Source organism: Nothobranchius furzeri, chromosome 5, assembly GCF_043380555.1.
Source record: "Nothobranchius furzeri strain GRZ-AD chromosome 5, NfurGRZ-RIMD1, whole genome shotgun sequence".
Classification (NCBI taxonomy): Eukaryota; Metazoa; Chordata; class Actinopteri; order Cyprinodontiformes; family Nothobranchiidae; genus Nothobranchius; species Nothobranchius furzeri.
This window is the reverse complement of record NC_091745.1, coordinates 62,569,300-62,582,618: the sequence shown is the minus strand read 5'-3', so window position 1 is coordinate 62,582,618 and position 13,319 is coordinate 62,569,300. Positions and strand designations below refer to the sequence as shown.

At 43.7% G+C, this 13,319-nt stretch overlaps 1 protein-coding gene across 1 annotated transcript in view; it reads left to right on the top strand.

The window, feature by feature from the left end:
- Positions 1 to 13,319, top strand: part of LOC107379164 (raftlin) — a 188,851-nt gene that overhangs the window by 88,055 nt on the left and 87,477 nt on the right. Inside the window, exon 3 of the mRNA XM_070551002.1 lies at positions 1,362 to 1,539. Within this exon, the coding sequence (XP_070407103.1) occupies positions 1,362 to 1,539 (178 nt within the window). The remainder of the gene's footprint in view (positions 1 to 1,361; positions 1,540 to 13,319) is intronic.

The following is a 13,319-nucleotide window of genomic DNA, read 5'->3' as shown; positions in this document are numbered from 1 at the left end:
TTCTGATTGGCTAACAGAACGTGTTCAGCCATGTTGCAAGGTCACTATCACCAACACACTCTCCGCTCTCTCTCCTCGCTGTAAACATTTTTTAAAGACTTCCTGTGGGCGGGTGCGAGTCAAGAAGTGCAAGGCCATGAATGCAAATTCACAGTGTGACATCACAGTGTAAAGATTTATAAATCCTAGCATTTCACCATCTATTTTCTATCGGAAGCTAATGCAGGAGATAGGTGTAAGAGACTGTTTTCATGTTCAGCCTGCACGAACAACTCAGTGGGACTGATTATAATCCAAAATAATCATTAAAAAATGTTTTTTCAGCCTTTGACAACTCAAATGTGTACAACATGGAGCTGAACTTTGCTTTGGTCTGACGTTAAGAGGAGAAGATTGAGTTTTATGTGGTATGAAACTGTGGAAACCCAGACTTTACTGGCTGATTCTAACCAAGTAGTCCTCCGTTCTGGTCCTCAGGGCCCAATGTCCTGCATGTTTGAGGAGTTTCAGCACACCTGATTTAAATGATTGAAATACCTCTTCAGCAGTTCAGCAGAAATGCGTTCCTGACCCATAAATTCAAATTAAGTGGTCTCTGGGAAAACATGCAGAGCAGTGGGTCCCAGGACCGGGACTAGGATGCACCAATTAAGGTGACAAATGTAAACATTAGTGGGACAGATATGGGACAAACTCACACTTGTAATAACTGCTGCTACAGTTCTAAAATTATCAGCTTTTTTTCAAGAAAGGACAAAATAAAACCCCATGGAAGGAAAACTAAGCCTCCTGCTTTGCAGATGCTAATAGATGATTTATTCAAATGCTAATAGTTGATTTATTCAAACCTTCTTCATCTATAATCAGAGTAGAAAACACATTTTCTCTGACGTTGTTCGTGTCATTGAGCGACAAAGGTAGAAAACAAGCAAGTTTCATTGTAAAACCAGGTTTTCGTCCTTCAGATGTTCGCCTGCGCTTTGTTTATTTCAGTAGCTGTGGATATGGAATTAGATGGAGAAATAAACAAGGGAACGAAATGACAGGAAATTAAATTTTACCTCCCAGTTCTTGAAGCAAATGTTGTGTTTTGTTTCCTGGAAAAGAATCTAAACGGCTGTGATGGCCATGGATACTGGTGATTTGTTTGGAGTAAACAGAGAAGTGGCTGATTAATGAAGGTGGGCCGTGACCACAACAATGTCTGATGGACCCAGACAGCGGTTCTGGTTCACAGCCAGATCATGCTGGACAGGTTCCTCTGAAAGGAGATGAATAAAAGCCAAATATGCTGTTATGAGTGTGACTGAGTTAATGAAAGTGTCCCAGTTTAACTCTTTGTGTCCTCCTGTGTCTCTCAGGTGGAACCTCAACGCTCCGACTCTCGTCAGTTAGAGAGCTGCCCGATCAGCTGCAGGAACTCTACCAGCAGGGTTTTGTCCTGGCAGCCGTTCATCCGTTCATCCACCCCTGTGGTCCAGAGTCCAACAGCCCCCAGCACCAGCTCTACCGGGCCATACTGATCCGGATCAGTGAAGGGTATGAGAGTTCTGATGGTTATTTATCTAACTTACGTCCTGTTTATAGGTCTTGTTCAGATGGATTTGCTGCCTTGTGGGTCTCTACTGCCTCTATACAGGGGGTTCCACGAAAATAAACTATCAAGGATGAACAAGAGTCTGCTTCTAGACCTGCAGAAAGACAAAAACAAACAAACAAAAAAATATAAGGGACACACAGCAATACAACTAGAGCAAGCTATCACTGCGTCAACCTGATGAGGAAATTTAAAATCAACATTGTTTTACTGAACAATCACAAGATAATAAATCACACTGCATTTAATGCCAACCACAGCCTTAAGACATGTTGAAAATGCCCAAGTCCATGCTTATGAGAGCACCATGTGAGCACCTTTGTGTGTACACGTGCTTGTATACGTAAGGTTTCTCTATAGGAGCATCCAATAGAGAGTGTGAAGGGCCACAGATCTGCCCCCCAAAGATGTGTTGGAGATGGAGGGAGCTCCAAGTCCCAAAGATCCAGGATCTGCCCCAGAGTGCAGGAGTTCCAGGGAGACTAACCTGAAAAGCCCCAGCCCCCTCTCAAAAAGCGAGAGGATCTCCCCGGGGTCACAACCGGCAGCCGGCAGAGTCCCAGGGCATATCAGCGGCAAGTCCACAGGCCCGCCAGCAGCCTCCCACCCCCAAGCCGGCTGAGCCCAGAACCCAGCGACCCGGGACCCAGGGGCGAACAGCCCCGCCAGGGACCTAACAGAGCCCAGGGACTCAGATCCCACCAGGCAGCCACCGGGATCGATCAGACAGATGCCAAAAATCTTAAGCTTTCTGACCCGGGAGCCGCGAACACTCAGGCAGACCAAGGCACCACACTCCACACCAAATGTGGCAGGAGGAGGGGAGGCGAAGATGTGTAGCATCACAAGAAGTCCCAGGAGAGGGGAGGAGTCCAAGACCCCACCTGACATATACAGCCATACACAAACACAGTCACACACTCCCTCCCTCATGCTCACACATACACATACAACCTAAGACTTACAAAAATGAACACTATACACCCACTCACGCTCCTCATACACACCCTGATACTGATGCTGATCAGCAAAGGGTATGAGAGTTCTGATAGTTATTTATCTAAGTTACGTCCTGTTTTTAGGTCTTGTTCAGATGGATTTGCTGCCTTGTGGGTCTCTACTGCCGCTAAAAACACACATAAAACACCTGTTCACATGTTTTCTTCCCTGTGTTTGGTTTTAGGAGATATGTGCCTAAGACAAGTTGTTTCAAAAAGACCCTGTTTGTGATGTCACAAGCAGGGAATTTAGCATAGAACCACTTCTCACGTACAAGAGACAGCAGCTGCTGGAATAGCAGTGACTACTCTATACCCTTCCCAGAAAACTGAGCTTCTCAGCTTATAGCAGCTTGCGCGCAGGATAAGAGAGCTAGGCTAGCTCCAGCTTGTTTTATTAAAGTGGCAGAGCCCCAAAACGGCTCATTCTGGAAGGTACTGAAACTGTCTCACATTGCTTCATGTGAGACCAGAAAACTAATATACGTCTCTAAATAAAAAAGTAATTGTAAAGAAAAATGGCAGAAAAGGTATTCTTTTGCAGATTCATGTTTGATATTAAGGGTTGTTTTGGTACTATTAAGAGTTCATATTTGGATTGTGAGCTATTATTTTCTTTAGCGCTGTGGCATTGCATCCTACCAGTTTGGTAGCAAACTTGAAAAAGTTGGATCTTTGTTTTCATCCTGACATAAAAAGACGGTGTGATGTTTGAATTAGTACCCCATCTATATACAGGCTGATGTTCAGACGTGTGCTGGCTTGTTCTTGATGCAATTGATATTATTGGCGCCTATCTCCAGCAGTAAATGGGCAATCAGGCAGGGTACATCCTGGACAGAGAGCCAGTCCATCGCAGCAGAAAGTTACAGTAGAAGGCAAATTTCCTTTCATATTCCTCCTGATCCCTATTTTCTAAGTTATGGTTTGATTTAGCAACACTGCTGACAACTACTCACCTGGATCCACTCACATACAGTGGTGTGAAAAACTATTTGCCCCCTTCCTGATTTCTTGTTCTTTTGCATGTTTGTCACACAAAATGTTTCTGATCATCAAACACATTTAACCATTAGTCAAAGAGAACACAAGTAAACACAAAATGCAATTTTGAAATAATGGTTTTTATTATTTAGGGAGAGAACAAAATTTTGTGTGACAACATAAGAAATCAGGAATGAGGCAAATAGTTTTTCACACTGTAATTTCTCCTATTGTCAGCTGCTGTTTTTTCTCCTGACTTTAGTTTTTTAATTCTCTCTAAACATGGCTAAAATTCGTACTGTTTCCCTAAAATGAAAGTTAAATAAAGTCCAGCAGTTCCACGTGTTTAACACAAAGCCTCCATGCTATCAGACAAGCTAAAGGTGACAACCGGAGGGACGGGGGCCTCATTAAGGAAATGTATTTCACTAAACAAATAAGACTGCCCCCGAGGCAAACATCTTTCAGGGGCCTCAGACATCGTAGCTGCACTCCTGGGAATTAGACCTTTACCAGCACAAAATAATGAAGCCATTACAGTCACTTAAGAAAGCATGTTGAGATTACTAATGCACCTTAATTGGTGTCATTATGCAGAGAAGACTTAGTGGGAATCAGATCGTAAATGGTACAAAAATGTTATTCTGCCTAGCTGCTGTCTGACATTAGCCTCTGCATAATGATTATCCTCAGAGCTCAGATATCAGAAATTACTGTTTCATTTGGGAAGCATGCAAACAGAAAGGTCTTCCTCAGTCGTCGGAAAAACTAACGGAGGTCAGGCGGAGAAGCTCGTGAGCCGAGCAGCATCTGTTCGCTGTCCCACCAGCCTCTTTCAGCGTTCGCCAACCGCTGCTGCACAGCCAAAAGCCGCCATCGCCTCTTCATCCACACTCCAGTCCTGTGCCCAGACACACACACACACACACACACACACACACACACACACACACACACACACACACACACACACACACACACTCTCTTTTAGCTCAGAACCAAGTGGGTGGGCAGAAGGCTCCTCCACTGTTGGTACTGAAGGGCATGAAGGCTTTATTCCACCTAAACACCATGATGTCTGGATACAAAACTGTATTTTTATTAACATACAGAAGAAAAAAAACATATTTCAGATGACAAGTCTATAAAACTGTATTTTCCTATACCGATGACCCCGAGGTCCAGAAACCTGAGCAGCATTCAGGACCACAAACATAAATAAATACTCTCAGCAGAAGCTGAAGCTCCAGTGGCGGCTGCTGCTCTAAATCCAGCCCTCTGTATAAAAACACAAAGCTGTCACCTTTGAATAATCTGTTTCACACATTAATTCTAGTTTTTTCTTCAGTTAATGTGAGTTTTGTGTCTGAATAAGCCCTGCCCTGATTTTCCCTGTTCAAATTCGGCTCAGTTAGATTCCTCACAGCTGAAACTAGAATTCCTGACTGCTCTGGAACGTTTTCTACAGCTTGTTCACTGCTGGACGAAAGTAACATTTCAGCCCTTTGACTAACTCTTTCACCCACGGAACGATAACTACAGAAAACTAACATGGAATCAGGAGCTGCCATGACTCAGCTGTGACCAAGGCTGGATTATAATATGGGCAAACTGGGCACAGGCCCAGGGTCCCACAACCACAAGGGGGCCCACGCGAGCAGCAGTCTTTTATTTTATTTATTTATTTTTTTGTGCAGCAGTCTTAACGTTGGAAAAAAAAAGTTAACAAGTAATTAAACTTGTGCCTGCACTTTCTAAGTTAACACACATTTCTTTTAACAACGGTAGTTTTTGCATCTTTACTGCCTGCTTCAGATCAACCCCCACCCCCCACCCCACCCCCAGCGCAGCGGCCACTGACTCACTGATGCGCCTGCAGCCTCTCCGAGTTCCTGCTGATCTAAACATTGATAGAATCATTTCATTTTCTGTTCCTCACTTCTGATTACCTTCAGCGGTGTCTATTTGTTGCTACCAGGTACAAAAACAAACTTGTTTTTTATTTGACAATTTTTCTGTCCTGTCTGTTTATTATCTTCCTGCATCTCCTCTCAATCATATATTCACTCATATATTTTCACCTCATGAGTTACCATTGAACTGCAGTTCTAAAAGATCTACCGACCGCAAAAATAGCGGAGTGCGCGCTGCGCGCCGGCCACCCCAGTGCGATGACGTCACCAGAGGATGAAACAGGTGATGCGGTCGCTCCGCAGCAGCGAAACGTACCAGACACAAATAAAAGACAGAAAGCATGAAAGGATATGAGCCGACATGAACGATCGCATGTTAAATTTGTTTTTGAGGTGACGACACTTTGATAATGTTACTGCGGCCTTGCTCAGGACGCATCTGTGTGGAGCGCATCAACGATCAGAGCTCTGCACCTCTCCGCTCAAAATAATCCCCAGATAGTCCACATTGATAATTTAATATAAGCAGTACAAGCATCTTTTTTGGGCTAAAAAATTGTCTACAGTCCATCTTCCCTAATGTGTTCGTGGCCCTGCAGATTTTTCCAACTCTACCAGTTACAAATTGTGAAGGGGAACGATCATTTTCAGAAATGGTAAGAATAAAAACTGAACTGAGAACATTGTGCCCATCGGCTCCTGCAATGATAATCCGGCCCTGGCTGTGACCGAAAGGATTGTTTGAGAAAAGAAAGGAAGAAGACGTCTACAGCATCTCTAGGATGTACCTCAGGAAACATTTGATACACTGTAAAATAAAACAGAAAGAAACTGTGTTCATTTTTGTTGAAAAGTAGTAAGAGAAGCCATCATAAGCCTGATTGGTTGGTTTCCCCCTGGCTGTTTGGTTCCCTAAGCACAGTGCTCGATGTGTGAGGGCAGAGTGCAGGCAGTGCCTCAGCCACCGCCATCACTGTAGTTTTTCTCCATCGCATCAGTGCTTAGCCCTCCCAGTGTAAAGTGTTGTGATTGGCCTGGTCTAAACTTAGCCTGGCCAATGGTAGACCAGCTGAGGCTACAATGGTGCGTGGCTAGACCGACCTGCACAACTAAACCTTTTGCTACTGCTGCAATTTGTCTAGATTTGTACACTAACAAAAAAAAATCTGAGAAAAACAAAAACAAGAAAAAGAACAAGTACTAACTTGCATGTAGACAACACTTTTTAGTCCTAAATTATTCTCTGAATGTTAGGAAAGCAACAATACCACTTTTTCCCAAACCGATACGATACTGATACTAAGATCTGAGTACTCGCCAATACCGATTACCGATACCAATACTTCTACCACACAAAATAATGCAATGAAATGGAATACAGGTTTTTATTTTCTTCTCTGCTTTCAACAGGAAACGACTGAGGTAGACAAAAAGTAAAATAAATTAATAGAAATTATCACTAAACTAAAATATTAGGTGAACGGAAATGACAAGTTACAGTGAAGCCACTTTCAAGCAACTGCATTGGTACTGGCTCCTGGTATCGGGTAACTTTATCGATAGCGACACTGGTATCGGTGCATCCATACTAAACGTAACTGGAAAAAGTCTCGTAAACTAAAAAACTTCTTAATAATGGGATGTTTACGTTAGAAGTCTAACAATATTATCTAATAAAAACTAAAATAAATATTACTATTATTTTTACATAATTACTGCCCTTGTTGCTCTAAATTAACAAAAATTATTGCATCGTTCTTGATGTGAGGGTAAAAAGTTTTAACAGTTAAAATAGGAAGATGTAATGAAATCATTTTCTGCTGAAGTGTTATTGATAGCTAATATACGGTATTTAAGGTGGAATGAGGCTGCACAGAAAGACCAGAATGTCTTTATTCCTTCAGCTGAATTTTATAACGACAATCGAGCGGTGTGGTGAAACAACCTCCAGAGTGTGAAATTAGCCATCACTGCACATGACAACTTAATTTGGGATTGTCTAACTTTTATTAGCATTCATTTTTCAACCATTAGAACAGAACAAAGCATTATGATTAGCCCTCCCTAATGACACACCAAGGATCTGTAGGCTGTTAATCCTCAAGTGATGTTTTATGATAACAAACAGATAGGTTTTACAAAGTCTTTCTACAAAGTGGTTTTAAAGGGTCAAAATCATATTTTTATTCTACGTTCTACTTGAATAGAATCTTATTGTGCTGTTTATTACATGCTTGATGGTCAGGCAGACCAAAGTGAGGTTTTCAGTTATTGTTGCAATACGGTTACACAACGGATCTTAAGATAATCTTATCAGATATTCCTGTCGTGTGTAGTGTGTTTAAGAGCTCTCTAGTTTGCTTGGAAGCCAGCGGGGACCACTAGGATAATAAATCTTGGATATACAACATGTTAGGTTATCATGGTCTGATTTAGAAGACAAAAGAGCATGCTGCCTGTTGAATGTGATGTGGAGCCAATCAGAAAGCAAGGTGGTGTTAGCTCGCTTCACTTTCCTCCGTCACCTTTGATCATGAGAGGTTTCACGAGATTTTCCATCTCACTGGAGGATGTTGGTGAGTGAACTCAGTTTGCGTATGGTGTGTAGTTGTTTCTGTGAGACTGCACACCACACTGTAGAACTAAAACCGATATAAACAGGATTTTTTATAAGATCGCGTGGGATGACTCATGCTCTCTAAATTGTCGAACTTTTTGAAAACCCTGCTATGTGAACAGAACCTTAAGCCTAGCTTATGCTAATACATCAGCTCAACAAGGCAGACACCCCACACACATTGAGGAAGACATTTTGCTTTAGACTTCTCTGTCACCTGGGGAGTGTTGCAAAGCAACTCCCTGCCAGCACAGCAGAGGGTATAGCGCTGTTCTGGTAGCCTAGTGAACTAGACCAAATTCTTGCTTTGCAAAGTTTGGTCTAGGCATGCTCCATTGGAACCTCCACAGCTCCTACCAGGACTCTGGCTAGCCAATCACAGCTCTCTAGAGGGGTTTCAAACACATAAAGAGCTGTGATTGGTCCATAATGATGGGCCAATCATAGTGCTCTATCTGCTTAGTGAACAAATCACAGAGCTTTATCCGCTTTGTGGGCCAATCAGGGCTCTCTATATGCCTGGTGGGTGGGATGATGCAACAGAGTGAAACAAGAGTATGTCACATTCATTGTCCAGTGGAATGCGGAGATCATTTGAAAGACAACGGTAGAAGCCGCCCCACAACCGAGAGCCGTCAGTGGAGCATGGCCAGACTAAATAATACATTTATTTAGTCTGGCTTACTGTTCTGGGCATCCTGTCATGTATCCAGTCCAAGAAAGTGGATTTTCTATTGTGTTTTTGGTATTTCAGAGACTTTTTAACACAGACAAATTTGTCCGTCCTTTTTCTCCACCTCATCATGCACTCGCCACTTCTACGTTTCTTCTCATTTCCGTCCACAAATTAAATGCTTGTTGCATATCTTTATACTCCTCCAGTCACGGGTGAATAAAACGCTCATACTTTTAGAATTTTTCCGCGAGGCATTCTTAAAGCTGTTTTGCGTCTGCTGCTAGAAATGGTCGGCCCTTTGCTTTCTCCGTCTCATGAAAAGTGGGCTCGACTCTGTCCATCCTTGTGAGCTTTTTGGAGAGACCCTGCAACGACGCATAAAGGGGTTGCATGTCTCCATATCGACACAGATGCAGAAGCATAAACTAGATTTTAGAGGAACTTTGAAAAGAACCAAGCAGTAGCTGTGTCACGGCTGCATCTGCTTTTTCTGGTCAGGTCTAACTCCTTACCTTTGTGGGGCCCTCTTGCATCCCAAAATGCCACACAAACCCAGCTATGGGAGGCTGCTTTGTTTCAGCTAGCAGCGTGCATGTGGTGGCTCTTTCGGATCCAGGATGGGCGGCCTTCTTCCTAAATTGACACAGAAAAACATGACAGGTGAACAACTCAGCATAACCTTCAGTTAATAAGATGTTTCAATGTTCACAACAAAACCAATGTTTCAGAGTGGTAGCATATAAATATGTCCCTCGTTTTCCATCACGAGTCCCTGGAAAAGTTGTTTTAAATCTCCCACCTTCAGTTTCATGTAAACAGACTTTCACCTTTTTCTGTTTCACAGATTTTCATATTTGAACTCATCTTTCACAGCAGAGATTCCATCTGATGACTGAGCTGTACACCCATCCGTGTTATTAAAATGCCACTCACCACTGTCCATGCAGAAAATAATGTTTCAAACTCTGCGTGCCCTAAAATAACTTGTGACATAAAAACTCTTTTACAAAACAGAACCGAAGCAGATGGAATGAGCAAAAGCCTTGTGAGGCGGAAACAAGGTTGATTGCCGTGTTTCAGAGGGTTTTATGAATTAATGACACTTTGTCCGCTGTCTGTCTCTGTGTTCTTGAGTCACTTTTGACTTTCAGTGTGAGAATCAGATCTCTGTCTGCATCTATGTCCCTCAGCCCTGCAAAAGCAGACAACAAAAGTATTGATTATCAGTGAAAAAAGCAACTGAATCGACTTTAACTCTACTTTATTTATTTGCTAGAAAAATGCCTCATGAGGAGCAAAAGAGGAATCCAAGAAAATCACTGCTAGATGGCGTAAACGAACAGAGAGGATGAGGGTGATGATAAAAAGAGAGTGAGAGAGAGATGGGTGGAGAAGTCTTCCTGACAAAATGCAGGGCCATGACTTTATCTCCAGTATCTGTCACCGTGGAGACAGCTGCTCACATCAGAACCAGCCCAGGGGAATTCAGATCTTCGCCAGGGAGGAGAGGGGGGGAATAAAGGAAAGCAACCTATTCCCTTTGGCTAGCCAACTTAGAAATCACAAGACAACAAAAGGAAAGGTGAGGAAAGTAAAGGTTTGCTGTAGAGCCCATCCAGTAAGCATTGCTGCATCGCTGGGTGGAAAAGGAGTTCTCTGGGGTTTATGGATGGATGGACAGACGGATGTATGGATGAATGGTTGGATGGATAGATAGATGGATTAATGGATGGACGATGGATGGATGGATGGATGGATGGATGGATGGATGGATGAATGGACGGACAGATGGATGGATGGATGAATGGACGGACAGATGGATGGATGGATAGGCGGATGGATGGATGGATGGATGGATGGGTTTAAGGATTGGTGAGTGAAAGGATGAACAGATGGATGGATGGATGGATGGATGGGTTTGAGGATTGGTGAGTGAAAGGATGAACAGATGGACTTATGGACAGCGGGAAAGACGGACGGTTGGATGGACGGATGGATGGGTGAGAGTATGGATAGACAGATGGACGAATGGACGCACGGACGGATGGATGGATGGATGGATCGGTTTGAGGATGGGTGAGTGAAAGGATGAACAGATGGATGGATGGATAGATGGACATATGGACAGCGGGAAAGACAGACGGATGGATGGATGGATGATGGATGGATGGATGGATGGATGGGTGAGAGTATGGATAGACAGATGGACTAATGGACGCACAGACGGATGGATGGATAAATGGATGGACGGACAGAAGGACAGACGAACGGATAGATGAATGGATGGATAAATGAAAGGGAGAGAGGATGGACAGACGGATGGATGGATGGATGGATGGATGGATGGATGGATGGATGGATGGATGGATGGACAGAAAGACGGACGGACGGTTGGATGGATGGGTTTGAGGATGGGTGAGTGAAAGGATGAATGGATGGATGGATGGATGGACGGACAGAAAGATGGATGGATGGATGGATGGATGGATGGGTTTGAGGATGGGTGAGTGAAAGGATGGATGGATGGATGGATGGGTTTGAGGATGGGTGAGTGAAAGGATGGATGGATGGATGGATGGATGGGTTTGAGGATGGGTAAGTGAAGGATGGATGGATGGATGGATGGATGGATGGATGGATGGATGGATGGATGGATGGATGGATGGATGGATGGATGGACGGACGGACGGACGGACGTACAGAAAGACGGACGGATGGTTGGATGGATGGATGGATGGATGGATGGGTTTGAGGATGGGTGAGTGAAAGGATGAATAGAAGGATGGATGGATGGATGGATGGATGGATGGGTTTGAGGATGGGTGAGTGAAAGGATGAATAGATGGATGGATGGATGGATGGATGGATGGACAGACAGAAAGACGGACGGACGGACGGATGGTTGGATGGATGGATGGATGGATGGATGGGTTTGAGGATGGGTGAGTGAAAGGATGAATAGATGGATGGATGGATGGATGGATGGGTTTGAGGATGGGTGAGTGAAAGGATGAATAGATGGATGGATGGATGGATGGATGGACAGACAGAAAGACGGACGGACGGATGGTTGGATGGATGGATGGATGGATGGGTTTGAGGATGGGTGAGTGAAAGGATGAATAGATGGATGGATGGATGGATGGATGGTTGGATGGGTTTGAGGATGGGTGAGTGAAAGGATGAATGGATGGATGTACTCTAAAGAGATTAAATCTAAAGTCAAACCAAAGGAGTGGACTGGTATGTTTGTCGGTGGTTTAAAGGCAGTGTGTGTGTGTGTGAGAGATGAGTGTGTGTGATGACACAACAAGAGGAAAGGCTTCACAGCAGAGTCCCGGTGTGAGCGGCTCAGTCAACACGACACTTTACATGAAGGGCGTGATGTTACAGGAGTTAATGCTCAGCGGGAGCCGTGTACATTTCCAGCGTGGTGTCAGCTGCAAATGTTAAGACCTCATCATCACACCGCCGCATCTGGCTTAGCAGGTTCACAAACCTTCCACTGCAATTTGTCAGCAGCACGGAGCGGCCCTGGTTCCAACCTGCTGCCACCAAAAAGAATGAAGAAAAAAAACTTCCAATCCAGATAGAACGGATTGGAGCGAATGAAAATTTAAAATGTCAACTGTCAAATTTCCTCGTGTTCAATTTGGTTGTGATGGACTAGGTTACAGTTCAGCAGGCAGTGTCTGATGGGATATATTTATCATTACGTGTAATTGCAAAGAGCTGCGTGTGCTCGGGCAGAAAGAAAAGAGTAGGATGAAAGAGAGAGAGGAGAGACGAAGGAGTAGGAAAATAAAAAAAGTACAACCTGAAAACCATTAGAGTGGATTCGCTCGGTTGAAATTATTCATGAAAGTAGAAAAATGTGACATTAGAATAGGTGTTCGCTGTTATTAAAGTGCCACAATGGTGGAGTGCTAAATACGAGTTCAGATGCTGCCTGGCTGTGTCGTCATAGCAATAGATGAGCGGTGGGTGAGAGGACTGACACGAGTTTTGTTCCTGATGCGAAAGGCCGGGAGAACACTCTAGTTCGTTTATCTGAAAGGTTTTATCCACCCTTGACTTTTCTTTCTGCGTCTTTTGTTCGATTCGGAAAGTGCAAGTAATTCTGAGCAATTTCTTTAGATGGGAAACATTACGGTAATAATCCAAAACATCGACTCTGGAAACGTTTAGTTATTCCCAGAAAAACCTCGTCTGAAAGAGATTTTGGAAAATCAACAAAACAAGATGTAACCTCTAACCAGTCGTCACCCCACAGGAAGGAGGCAGGTGGAGTTGGTTAGAAGAATGTTCTCTTCTTCGTTTTAAAAGGAGACTAGACAGTTTGGCTTGCTTTTAGCACCCTAACAGCTGAAATGTCTCCTCAGCCTTCCTTGGTGTCTACAGGAGTGATCCATCACTGAATTAAACAAATCGGCTGTGTTAATGATCTAAAACATGCAGGAAACCTGCTGGAAGCAGACTGCAGCGCCAGGTATGTCAGCCTGCCACTCTGAAGTTGCAAGTGTGATATTCTGGT